The sequence below is a fragment of the Peromyscus maniculatus genome, chromosome 22 (assembly GCF_049852395.1).
Source record: "Peromyscus maniculatus bairdii isolate BWxNUB_F1_BW_parent chromosome 22, HU_Pman_BW_mat_3.1, whole genome shotgun sequence".
Lineage (NCBI taxonomy): Eukaryota > Metazoa > Chordata > Mammalia > Rodentia > Cricetidae > Peromyscus > Peromyscus maniculatus.
Window position 1 is genome coordinate 2,879,818 of NC_134873.1, and position 12,919 is coordinate 2,892,736.

Here is a 12,919-nt window from a genome sequence, read left to right on the forward strand (position 1 = left end):
TGTTTTGAGATAGGGTCCCACTACTTGCCCAGGCTAGCCCTGAAGTTCCTCTACAACATAGGCTGGCCTTGAACTCTCCAACCTCAGCCTCCTGAGTTGATGGGCTTTCAGGCCTGGCTTAGGGAACAGCCCTGAGACCTGTTGCCGGCCCCCCACCCACACCCTGGGCCCCAGCCAGCTTGCCGCTGCAGCCCGGGGCTCCCGGCAGAAAGAGAGCACAGCTGGGAGATCCCATAAACTCCCGGGGAAACACAGGCGCTCGGGAGACATATTAGTACCAATTAATTATTAATTACAGGTAATAGCAGGGCGGAACATCCTAACACTGGCTCGCCTCTAAAGCGGGTTGCTGGCCAGGCGCCCCACGTGGCAGCCGCCCGGGTTTCCCGCCTCCTCACTGGCTGGTTCTGAGAAGCACGCTCAAGAATGGGGAAGCCAGCGAGGCCTCCGTGGTGACTCAGGGACGCAGGTGCTGCACACCCACACACACTAGCCCAGACCACGGGACCACCTCCTCCTCAGGACACTTCATTCCCTTTTTCTTTTTCCTTCCCCGAGGCTGGCCTCAAACTCAGCTAACTGAGGACGACCTCTGAGTGCTGGATGCCATCTCCTCTGGTTTGTGTGGAGCTCAGGCTCGAACCCTGGCTTCGTGTCCCACCCACTGAACTACAGCCAGAGCACCTTATTTATTTTTTAAATGAAGGGTTTCACGCCATAGCCTGGTCTGGCCTGGACCTCAGCTCCTGATGCTGGGGTGATGTGTCTCCATGACCACACAGAGCCTTCCTCCGGGGTCACAGATCTCAGCCTGGTTCTGAACCCTCAAATGAGACTGCTCCCTCCTCTGCCTACAAGCCTCTGTGCACCCAACAATATATGTCAGAAGTGACCAAGGCCACTTCTTTGACCCCAGCACTTGGGAGGCAGAGGCAGATGGATCTCTTGAGTTGGAGGCCAGCCTGGTCTACAGAGCGAGTTCCAGGACAGCCAGGGCTACACAGAGAAACCCTGTCTCAAATAAGTAAATATGTAGGCTTCCATCCCAGCTCTAGCCAGTTGGAGGCAGGAGAATCTGGTTCCGGGCCACAGAATGCGGGGCAGAGAGGATGTCCCAGGGGAGATGACCTGGCCTGGGCTGGGCGGCAGATAACAGGAGCTCACAGTCCTTGGCCTGAGGGGATTAAGAGATAGGGAGAGATAAGGAGAGATAGAGATCGATGGAAGCCTCCACAGGGTAGGCTTCCTGCCAGCCTCTCCCAGAGAATGTCACCTCAGGCTGGCATGTAATTCTCAGGGTTTGACCCAAACTTCACCGATGGCCCCTGGCGGGAGGGCGGAACCCGGCAGAGACAGCCTGGACTAACGGCTCTGAGTGGCTGTTTAACCGCTGGTTGGTCAGGCCCAGAGTGATTTCTGTTCCCGTCCTTTCATTAACCAAGTCCCCAGCCACCCCAGAGGCCTCGATTTGCTGACAAGGTCTCCCGTACCCCAGGTTGGCCTCAGACTCCCCCTGTAGCCCAGGAATTCCCGATGATCCGTCTACATGGACACCCCCCCCCCCCCCCCCCCGCCCCGTGTGCTGAAACGAAGGCCCAGGGCTTCATACAAGCTGGGACAACTCTGCATCTACTGAGCTACGGCCCTAACCTCGGCTTATTTTATTTTACAGACAGAGTCTCACGGACCCCAGGCTGGCCTGGAACTCTCTCATAACCAAGACAGACCTTGAACTCCTGACCCCACGTCAAATGTGCTCAGCTTCCGGCAGCCTCTGGAGCTGACCCAGCAGCAATGGGCTGTTCCTGGGTTTCTGGCCCACTTGATTTCCCGTGCCCTGACTCTGCCCTGTGCCTCCCGGGTTGGAGAAGTCACCAGGAAACCGTGGTCCAGGGGCAGAAAACTGAGGGTCAGTGAGGGCATTGGGGAGCCACTGCAGGTTTGAGAGCAGGGCCTTCTGGGTCCAGGATCAAAGCTGGACCCCCACCCCAGGATGCGGGATCTCCTGCCGTGAGAGACAATGCCACATAAAAAGCCCAACAGAGGGAGGAGATGATTCCATCTAAACTCGTGAATGGAAGGGATTTGTGCCCCTGGAGAGGCTTTGGAATCGGGCAAAGGTCAAAAGAGGCCAGTTAACAGGAAGGCTAGCAGGAAGGATTCATCCCCTGGACCCTCCGGGGCAGGACACGTGGGCTGGGAGTCCAAGCAGACCCTGACAGCCTTTGATGTCCTCAAGCGTCCGGCAGCCTTGGACGCCAAGCCCACGCTCGCATCCATCCACGGGCATCGGATGTCCTGGTGGCTGGAGTCCAGCCTCAGGGTGTGGGGGCCAACTTTGATGTAGTGGGGATCAGATCTGCTGACAGGCAGCGGGGAGGCGATTTCCAAGGCTGTGATAATGTTCTGAGATCTCAGGGTGGCTGGAGAGGAAGGTCAGGGGCCAAGGCAAGTCAACAGGCCTCAGTTTCCCTCACTGTTCCATAGGGAAGAGGGCAGTCTCTCGGGACAAAGAGTACTGGGGCTTGGTCTGGCAACATGTGTCTTTAAATTTTAACTGCATTCATTTATTTATTTCATATTGTTTTTTCGAGACTGGGTTTCTCTGTGCAGCCCTGGCTGTCCTGGATCTCACTCTGTAGCCCAGGCTGGCCTCGAACTCACAGAGATCCACCTGCCTCTGCCTCCCGAGTGCTGGGATTGGTGTAGCACTGTTCCAAGCTTTGAGAAGCCATTATTTTGTGTGGGTTGTTAAACAGGTAGGGAAGGAAGCCGGGGCCTATTGTTTGCAAGGTGAATGCTCCGCCTCTGAACTCTGTCCGGAGACCTCACATTAAAGGTTTAAAGGGAGGGTGAGGCAGGAGGATTGCAAGTTTAATGGCAGCCTGGTCTGTTGGGTGTTCTGCATGACATGGTCTGGTCAAAGAAAGAGGGTCGCTCCAGAGTGTAATTTTCGGCTCTCTGGCAGCACGGAGGAAGAGTTTGTGTGGACTGAACCTGGAACTGTGCTCAGAAGCGTACTTACTGAGTGTCCACAAAGGCTGTGTTTGGGGTACAGTGAGTTCCTCCTACCAAAGCACCTTTCATCTATTCTGTGCGTTCCCCGATGGAACTCATCCCAAGCCCTCAAACTTCAGTCCGGATTGGGCACTGTTTGCTGCAGTACACCATCATTCAGGACCTCCACGTGTGGGGGACAGGCTTGTGACCAACGTCACGCAACAGACAGAAAACCGCCTCAGAAAAACAACCCTGTAAATTATCCATGGAAAACAACCACAGTTCGCCGCTATGATTTCCTCAAAGTCTAGGTGCTTTCAACAAACGCTAATACCTGCAACTGTTAGCGCCACAGGGAGAAACAGCTGTAACATCTAACGCTTGCCTTAGATACAATGACTCTACTGGATTCCTACTACACCCCGCTGGCCTCGAACTCACAGAGATCCGCCTGCCTCTGCCTCCGAGCCCGGGGATTAAAGGCGTGCGCCACCACCGCCCAGCTACCCCACCCTAATTTACAGAGTCCCCTCGGACTGCTTCACCTCCCTGGAGGGCTCCGAACCTCCAGGCAGTGAGTTTGGGTGAGTCACTAGCACCTGCCACCAGGCCATGCAAGTGTGCGTGTCTGTGTGGGCCACAGAGACATGGCGTAACCACCATGTGTCTAATGAGTCACCTACATTGTGATTAATCCGGTGTTACACCATCATAGGGCTTGTGCTTCAGTTCACTGCAGTGTGGAAGGATGGAGCACAAGACCCCCAGTGCATGGTGGGAACTCTCTGACCACGCCCCCAGACCCCTCACTGGGGATTCTGGACGGGGCTCCACCCTGACCACGCCCCCAGACCCTCACTGGGGGATTCTAGGTGGGGCCCCACCCTGACCACGCCCCCAGCCCCTCACTGGGGGATTCTAGGCGGGGTTCCACCCTGACCACGCCCCCAGCCCTTAGTGTGACTACTAGGTACCAAACTGGAAGCAGCGTGTGTTTTTTGCTTTGAAACCACTGAGCCATATCTTCAGGCCTTCCTGGCTTTTAAAAAAAAGATTGACTTATTACTTTGTGAGTATTTTTCCTGTATGTATGTGCTTGCTCATACCCAGGAAGGTCAAAAGAGAGATACCCTGGGACTGGAATTACAGATGGTTTTATTTATTTATTTATTTATTTATGTTTTTTGAGACAGGGTGTCTCTGTGTAGCTTTGCGCCTTTCCTGGAACTCGCTTTGGAGCCCAGGCTGGCCTCGAACTCACAGAGATCCTCCTGCCTCTGCCTCCCGAGTGCTGGGATTAAAGGCGTGCGCCACCACTGCCCGGCTGCAGATGTTTTTTTAGCAGACAAGCGGGTGCTGGGAATCGAACCCACGTCCTCTGCAAGAGAAACAGGCATCTCAACCACCAAGCCAACCCTCCAATCCTCTTCAGTTTCTCTTTGACTGTGGAAGTTATGAGAGACCAGCGTCACCTTTGGCAACTGAGGTATTTTCTATTCAAATAATGGAGATCAAATACAAGTTCTTGGGGTCCTCCTCAAGCCCCTTGGCCAGCTGAGTCATCTCACCAGCCACAGCTGTCCTTCAGAATGCCGTTTGTATGGGGATGCTCGCCGCCCAGCCTCCATCCCAGGTCCAGGTGTCCAGCCTGTTAGCCTGCTAGGTTCCATGGACCCCTTGTCCAGAGGGCAAAATCAAGGCTCCGTGGGCGGGAAAATCAGCGACCCCAGGGACCTCCTCCCAGCCCTCCGTGTATAAAGCATACGCTCACGTGTTTATTTTGTTGTGTAGGGGGCGCTGCGCATGTCACCGCACACGGTGGAGCTCAGAGGACAGCTTGCGGGAATGGGTTCTCTCTCTCCTCCCGCCCCCCGCCCCCCGCCATGTGCATTGGTGTTTTGCCTACACGTATGTGTGTGAGGGGATGGGAACCCTGAACCTGGAGTCACAGACGGTTGTGAGCGGCCATGTGGGTGCTGGGAATCGAACCCAGGTCCTCTGGAAGAGCAGCCAGGGCTCTGACCGCTGAGCCATCTCTCCAGCTCACTTTATTTATCTAGTTATTCATTCATTCATTTATTTATTTTTCCCCGGTTCCACTTTCCACCTTGTGAGTTCAGAACTCAGGTTGTCCACTAGGTGGCAATCTCCTCCAAGTGCGGTGCCATCTCATCAGCCCTTTTTTTTTTCCAGTGTGGTAAGAGTAAGTACACCAGCCGGGCAGCGGTGGCGCTCGCCCTCAATCCCAGCACTCGGGGTCAGAGCCAGGCAGATCTCTGAGTTCGAGGCCAGCATGGACTACCAAGTGAGTTCCAGGACAGCCAGGGCTACGCAGAGAAACCCTGTCTCGGGGGGAAAAAAAAGAGTGAGTACCCCTTGCCCTACTGCAGGGGGTTGCCTCTTTGGAATTTAACTCCTTCCTCGGAAAGCTACTGAGACCGTCTCTCTTCCGAGGACCCCGCGCTCATCCACACTCCGGGTCCCGCGTCAGCATGGGGACGACTTGCCCTTTAAGGAGCTCCGCCCCCTAGCGAGCAGCCAATCGCCTCCGATTGGTCCCGAGCGCGTCCAAGCGCAGCCGAACTTGACGCACCCGCCCGCAACCTGCCCGACGCGCCTCCCACGCGGCTCCGCAGCTTCTCAGCCAATCACCGCCGGGCGCGCCGAGCCTAATCTGCATGACCTCGCCCCTCGTGGACTTCTTGGCCAACTGGAGCGCTGTGCTTTGCCTCATTAGCATATGGGCGGGGCCGCCGCGGGCGCTTGGTTGGAGCGTCGCCGCATCCCAGGTCCCGGGAAAGTTTTTTCGGAGGTGAAAAGAGCCGGGAAGTCGGGGCCTGCGCGGGGCGGGGGCTGCGGGGCGCGGGGCGCGGCCTCCGGGACTCGATCTCGCAACAAAGGATCGCGGGGCCGCCCGCCCGAGGACCTCCCCGCCCCAGGATCCGCCTCCTCCTCCCCCGGGCGCCCTGGGCACCCTCCTGGGGTTCCCATCGGGGTGGCGGGCGGGACCCCCCTGACCTCTGCCGCCCTCCGTTCCAGGTCCCGCCCAGAGAGGCCATGTCCCACGGCCCCCGGCAGCCAGGCGGGGCCACCGCGTGAGTGCGCCTCTCCCAGCCCGTCCCCTCCCTGGGTACCCCTGGACATGCTCCGTCCCCATCCTCGGGAACCCCTGCACATGCCAAGTCCTCACCCCGGCTACCCCCTAGACACGCCCCGTCTGCACCCCCCAGACCCTGGACATACCTGTCCCCACCCCCGGGGACTGGAACTGGACACGCCCTGTCCCCACTCCCATGAAACTCTGGAAATGCCCTGTCCCCAATCAGGGCACTCCAGACATGGCCCGTGTCCACCCCGAGTGCTCCTGGACACGCCTGCCCCCACCCTCCCGTACCTCTGAGTGTGCCCTGTCGTTCCCCTGGGTGCCCCTGTTGTGGGGGCCGTGGTCTGGTGCTGTCCCTGCCCCTGAGCTGCCTTATCCCCACTCCGGGGACCCCTGCCACTATCCTGCCACTGTCCGGAGGTTTCTGGCTCTAGGGTCTGTACTCGCCCCAGGATTGCTAGGGCCCCCTGTGGCCTCCCTCACCACCTCGTCCTGCTCCCAGGCTTCCGGGCGGCCCCACACCCACCCCGTCCCCAGCTTGAAATCCTTGGGCTGTTCCCACAGTGGCCTACGGTGACCCCCAAACGCTGGGTCCCCACTGCTCCCTTTTCCCGGGCTCAAGTGCGCCTCCACACACTTCCGTGGTCTCCAGCCCCCAGAGGTGAACGCGTGGGTATGAGGGGATGCTTCTGGCGTGGGGCGTGACCCTGGTGTCCCATGTCCCCAAGGCCTGCGGGAAGCAAGACTCCGGGCCAGCACGGGGCCTTCGTAGTGGCCGTCAAACAGGAGCGCGGCGAGGGCGCCCGCGCCGGAGACAAGGGGTCCCAGGAGGAGGAGGTGAGTCACCCCCTGAGAGCCCCGCCCCGGCCCGGCGTCACACCCCTGCCAGGTCCACACCGTCGAGAACCCTCCCACCGCCTGGCGAGAGGCCCCGCCCTAGCCTGTCCGGGGCTCCAGCGCCACCCGGCAGGCTCAGTCTTGCCCCGGGACCCCCTCTTTGGACTCGGCAGAGTTCTGACCCTTGACCTGCAGCCCCGTCCCTGAGCTAGACCCCACCCACGTGGCCCACATGGCCCCGGGCCCCTCCAAGGACACAGTCCCTCCTGCAGCCCGTGAAGAAGAGAGGCTGGCCGAAAGGCAAGAAGAGAAAGAAGGTTCTCCCCAATGGGCCCAAGGCCCCCGTCACCGGCTACGTCCGCTTCCTCAACGAGCGTCGGGAGCAGATTCGCACCCGCCACCCGGACCTGCCTTTTCCGGAGATCACCAAGATGCTGGGCGCCGAGTGGAGCAAGCTGCAGCCGGCAGAGAAGCAGGTGGGGACCGAGGAGGTGGGGGAGGCAGACAAGAGGGTCCCCGGGGCTCTGGGCCAGCAGCCAGGCAAGCACCACGGGCGAGCCTCGGGTCCAGAGAGAGACCTTGCCTCGGAGAACCAGGGGGAGAGTGAGTGATGGACAAGGGCCTGCGTGCGCGTGCGCACAAACACACACCCGTACAAATCGCACAAATGCGGAACACAGGCCACACACCAGCCAGCATGGACGTTCCGGGGGGCAGAAAGGGTGAAGGAGAACATGCCAGACATTGGTCAGGTCTGGCGAAGGCATGTTCTCTAAGGGTCTGAGGGAAGGTGGGGGGGCTCCGGATGTTTAGTACAGGGGAGGCAGGGTCCTGGCCCTGGCCACCCGCCTTCCTTGGGGCTGGCCCTAGTCTGTGGGTGCTGTCCTCCCCCCTCCCAGCGGTACCTGGACGAGGCGGAAAAGGAGAAGCAGCAATACTTGAAGGAGCTGTGGGCGTACCAGCAGTCGGAGGCCTACAAGGTCTGCACAGAGAAGATCCAAGAAAACAAAATTAAAAAAGGTGCGTGGGCCCTGGCCTTCCATGGGGTGCCAAGCACAGAAGTTTACCTGGTGTCAGGACGGAGTCACCAGTGTTGGCCCTGGCCTGGGAGGATGGGAGGGAGACTCCGCGCAGCCCTGGCTGACCCGCCCCCGTCTCTCCATCAGAGGACTCCGGCTCTGGGCTCATGAACACGCTCCTGAATGGGCACAAGGTAAGGGTCTCTCTGGCCAGGAGGACGTGGGGGACGAGGCGTGGGTGTTTCAAGCTAGTTCAGAGGAGGAAGTGGACGTGACTTCCTAGTCAGAGGCAAGACCACTGTGGGCATGCAGCAATCTTGGGATGGGGCGTGGCTAGGCGGTGAAATCGTGGTCCAGCATGCACACACATAATCAACCGAAGTTTTTTCATTTAAGAGAGGGCCTCAGGTAGCCCAGGCTAGCCATGAACTCACTGTGTGCCTGAGGATGGCCTTGAACCCCCATCTTTCTGCCTCTACTTTTCCAGTTCAGGATGACAGGCACAGTGTGCGTGCCAGAGCTCTGTGCAGGGCAAGCGCTCTATTCACTGAGCGTCAGCCCTTCTTGTGGTTGACTGTCGCTGAGCTGGGCATGACGGCGGCACACGGCACACACCTAAGCTCCCAACATGTGCAAGCTTGTGGTAGGAGGGTGGCGGCAGGTTTGAGGCCGGCCTGGAAGTAAGAGCCGGGCGGTGGTGGCGCACGCCTTTAATCCCAGCACTCGGGAGGCAGAGGCAGGAGGATCTCTGTGAGTTCCAGGACAGCCAGGGCTACAGAGTGAGTTCCAGGACAGCCTGGTCTACAGAGCGAGATCCAGGACAGCCAGGGCTGCACAGAGAAACCCTGTCTCAAAAAAAAAAAAAAAAAAAAAAAGAAAAAAAGAAAAAAGAAAGAAAAAGAAAAAAGAACCGTAAACATGAAGGGAAGAAAAGCAAATCACAGGAATAAATCTGTGCACAGAGTGCTCGTCTGGTCTGTAGAAAGCCCTGGCTTCAGCCCAGTGTGGCTCAGGGTTCAGAGCACTGGCTACCCCTGCAGAGGACTGGGGTTCGATTCTGAGCACCCACATAGACACAGCCCCCTGTAATTCCAGCTCTGGGGGAATCTGCCGCCCTCTTCTGGCCTCTGTGGGTACTGCATGCATATGGCACACAGACAGACAGACAGACCCCCAAATAAAAACAAATGAAAGGCTGCACTGCCCGAGAGTGGCCCAGACCCCCCCCCCCCCGGTTCCAGAGACGTGGGTCCCCACCAAACTCATTGCCATGTCCCAGGGTGTGGACTGTGATGGCTTTTCCACATTCGATGTTCCCATCTTCACTGAAGAGTTTTTGGACCAAAACAAAGGTGAGATTTTGGCAGGTGCTGGTGCCTTGGCTGGAAGAAGTGGAGATGGAGTCAGGGCTGGAGGGGCATGCATGGGGTCAGGGCTGGAGGGCATGCATGGGGTCAGGGCTGGAGGGGATGCATGGGGTCAGGGCTGGAGGGGGATGCATGGGGTCAGGGCTGGAGGGGATGCATGGGGTCAGGGCTGGAGGGGCATGCATGGAGTCAGGCTGGAGGGGATGCATGGGGTCAGGGCTGGAGGGGGATGGGGTCGGAGCTGGAGGGGCATGCATGGGGTCAGGGCTGGAGGGGATGCATGGGGTCAGGCTGGAGGGGATGCATGGAGTCAGGCTGGAGGGGATGCATGGGGTCAGGCTGGAGGGGATGCATGGGGTCAGGGCTGGAGGGGATGCATGGGGTCAGGGCTGGAGGGGATGCATGGGGTCAGGGCTGGAGGGGGATGCATGGGGTCAGGGCTGGAGGGGCATGCAGGGGGTCAGGGCTGGAGGGGATGCATGGGGTCAGAGCTGGAGGGGGATGGGGTCAGGGCTGGGGGGATGCATGGGGTCAGGGCTGGAGGGGCATGCATGGAGTCAGGCTGGAGGGGATGCATGGGGTCAGGGCTGGAGGGGATGCATGGGGTCAGGGCTGGAGGGGGATGGGGTCAGGGCTGGAGGGGATGCATGGGGTCAGGGCTGGAGGGGGATGGGGTCAGGGCTGGAGGGGATGCATGGGGTCAGGCTGGAGGGGGATGGGGTCAGGGCTGGAGGGGATGCATGGGGTCAGGGCTGGAGGGGGATGGGGTCAGGGCTGGAGGGGATGCATGGGGTCAGGCTGGAGGGGGATGGGGTCAGGGCTGGAGGGGAGATAGGGCCAGTGATAGGGATGGACGAGAACGGGGTCAAGAGCGAGGCCAGGGATGGAGGGGGGAGTGGAGCCAGGATGGGGGAGATGGGGTCAGGGATGGGGGGGCGTGTAGCGCCCTCCGGGACTGCGCGGTGGCCCCGGGACAGCCCTGGGCTCTGACTCCCGTCCCGCAGCCCGCGAGGCGGAGTTGCGGCGCCTGCGGAAGATGAACGTGGCCTTCGAGGAGCAGAACGCGGTGCTGCAGCGCCACACGCAGAGCATGAGCAGCGCACGCGAGCGTCTGGAGCAGGAGCTGGCGTTGGAGGAGCGGCGCACGCTGGCGCTGCAGCAGCAACTGCAGGCCGTGAGGCAGGCGCTCACCGCCAGCTTCGCCTCCCTGCCGGTGCCCGGTGCGCGGCCCCGCCCACAGCCCGCCTTCTTTGAGGCTCTGCCCTGCTGATTTCCCGGCCCCGCCCATCTGGCCTCGGCCCCGCCCACAGGACCCGCCTTCGTTGAGGGCTCTGCCCTGCTGATTTCCCGGCCCCGCCCATCTGGCCTCGGCCCCGCCCACAGCCCGCCTTCTTTGAGGGCTCAGCCGAGCTGATTTCCCCGGCCCCGCCCACCTGGCCTCAGCCCCGCCCACAGGACCCGCCCTCCCAGTGTTCGGCCCGCCCCGTCCTTTCCCATCACGGGCCCCGCCCCCTCCGCCACGCCATTCCCTGGCCCCGCCCTGAGCCCGGCCCCGCCCCTCACTGACCCGCTGACCCGCAGGCACCGGGGAGACGCCGACGCTCGGGACTCTGGACTTCTACATGGCGCGGCTGCACGGAGCCATCGAGCGTGACCCCGCGCAGCACGAGAGACTGATCGCGCGCGTCAAGGAGATCCTGGCGCGGGTGGCCAGGTGCGGGGGCGGGGCGTGGGGGCGGAGGTGGGGCCGGGGTGGGTGTGGCCGGGGTGTGGCTGGGCCGGGGTGTGGGGGTGTGGCCGGGCCCGGTGTGGTCGGGGGCGGGGCCGGAGTGTGGAGGTGGGACCGGGGCGGGGCCGGAGTGTGGAGGTGGGACCGGGGCGGGGCCGGAGTGTGGGGGCGGGGCCGGGACCGGAGTGTGGGGGTGTGGCCGGGCTGCCCGGGGGCGGGGCGGGGCCGGAGTGTGGGGGTGTGGCCGGGGCGGGTTGCCCGGGGCGTGGGGTGGCCGGGCCGGGCCGGGGGCACTGGGCTCCGCCTCGCCGTCTCCCTCACCCCGTCTGTCCCACAGCGAGCACCTGTGACGCCTCTGGGACCGGCAGACGCCCCTCCCCACCCACCCAGGAGGAAGCTGGGGTCCCCGGTGGGGCCGCGCCCGTGCTGCACCGTGGATCTGCAGACCTAACCCCCAGAGAATCCTCAACGGCATCCCTTTAGCTTCGAACCCTAGGCTCCCAGGCTGCCTCGCGGGAGGGGAACGGAGACACCCCACCCCGGGGCAGACACCCCACCCCGGGGCAGAGCACGACTCCAGGGCGCTCGCCGCAGGGCCCGGGGACCCACTGCGCAGGCGCGGGGTGCCACGGCGGTCGGGGGGGGGCTGCAGTACAACCCCGACCCCGGCGCCTCCCACCGCCCAATCCGGACTTTTCAATAAATGTAAATGAAAACAGGTGGGGTTTGCACGCAATTTGTTTTCGTGGCTTGGGGGCGCGGGCCCGGCCTTCTCCGTGATTCTCCAGCTGCGGTGGCCCCGCCAGCCTTTCTAGCTCTGGCCGAGGGTCTCAGGTCCTTCACTATCCTGTTACCAGGTGGGGAAACTGAGTCCGGGCTGGGCTGGGGTCTCCCATCCACCCGTGCGTCCCTCCTGAGGCCACTCGGTTCATCCAGCCCGGTTTCCAGGCTGGGTGCAGTCCACCTCTCGGGAATGTCACTGTCTGAGCCCTTGGGAAACAGCGCCTCACGGGGTCCTCCAGCGTCCGCTCTGTCTAGATCTAACCCCCGCAGAGCGAGCCCGGCCTGCACCAGGTCTGCAGCCTCCTGCACCAGGTCTGCAGCCTCCTGCACCAGGTCTGCAGCCTCCGGTCATCCACGGCTGGTCCAGGGAGCCACCTGACCTGGACACTTCCGGTCACACAGGTCACACCGTGGCTTTTTATGCCTGGCTCACTCTCTGAGCACCGTGACACTGTGGGGCACGTTCTCTTCGCGGCTGAGTAATACTCCAGTGTGTCCCTGGACTGTCCCTGTGCCCCAGGCTGTGGTGAGTCACCGGGGAGGCCAGCCCGGCCTGCTTCCCGGTTGACCATGCGTTCACTATTCAGCTGTTGGATGTCGCAGGGACCGTCTCGGATAACTCTGGCTCGTCTGGGGAAGATACGGCGGGGAAGGCTCTCTTTAATTAATGAGACAGTAAGAGTGTCTTTAAGGCTTGCACAGCTCAGCACACACATGCACCGCCAATGAATGGTGCCCCCCCCCATGTGTCCCAGCCCTCACCCCAGAACCTCCAGGCATGACCGTATTAGGAATCAGGGTGCTGGTGGGTGTAATCAACTCCGATGAGGTCATGTAGGGGCAGAGCGGGCACTGGGCCAAGAGAGAGTGTTCTTTCGAGAAAAGGAAAGTTGACACAGGCCTAGGACCGCGCTGTGTGACAGACGGACGGAGGCGGAGACAGAACAGCAGGCCAGGACCGACAGGGACAGCCAGAGTCGGGGAGGCCTCCCGGAGCTTGGGAGGAGGCGGGTACCAACGCCAGACCTCCGCTTAAGAACTGGGGTGGGCCGGGCGGTGGTGGCGCACGCCTTTAATCCCA

At 61.3% G+C, this 12,919-nt stretch overlaps 1 protein-coding gene and 1 long non-coding RNA gene across 2 annotated transcripts; both read left to right on the forward strand.

Annotated features, from left to right (window-relative positions):
- Window positions 1-1,011: 1,011 nt before the first annotated feature.
- LOC143270218 (uncharacterized) lies at window positions 1,012-2,570 on the forward strand. Its single transcript, XR_013047257.1, has 2 exons — window positions 1,012-1,495; window positions 1,673-2,570. It is a non-coding gene; the product is annotated as an uncharacterized LOC143270218 (long non-coding RNA).
- A 3,137-nt stretch (window positions 2,571-5,707) lies between these two features.
- On the forward strand, window positions 5,708-11,773 carry Hmg20b (high mobility group 20B). The gene is made up of 10 exons (XM_006978131.4): window positions 5,708-5,812; window positions 6,040-6,095; window positions 6,832-6,940; window positions 7,213-7,416; window positions 7,840-7,960; window positions 8,107-8,153; window positions 9,239-9,311; window positions 10,331-10,546; window positions 10,908-11,040; window positions 11,393-11,773. The coding sequence occupies exons 1-10, from the start codon at window positions 5,741-5,743 to the stop codon at window positions 11,403-11,405; spliced, it is 1,044 nt and encodes a 347-aa protein (XP_006978193.3). The 5' UTR covers window positions 5,708-5,740; the 3' UTR covers window positions 11,406-11,773.
- The last annotated feature ends 1,146 nt before the right edge of the window (window positions 11,774-12,919 follow it).

Excerpts from the sequence above, each read along its gene's own strand:
- Hmg20b (XM_006978131.4), top strand. The coding sequence starts at position 5,741 with ATGGGCGGGGCCGCCGCGGGCGCTTGGTTGGAGCGTCGCCGCATCCCA. Across the intron at positions 6,096-6,831 it reads CAGCCAGGCGGGGCCACCGC|GCCTGCGGGAAGCAAGACTC; the intron begins GTGAGTGCGCCT and ends CATGTCCCCAAG. Across the intron at positions 8,154-9,238 it reads CGCTCCTGAATGGGCACAAG|GGTGTGGACTGTGATGGCTT; the intron begins GTAAGGGTCTCT and ends GCCATGTCCCAG.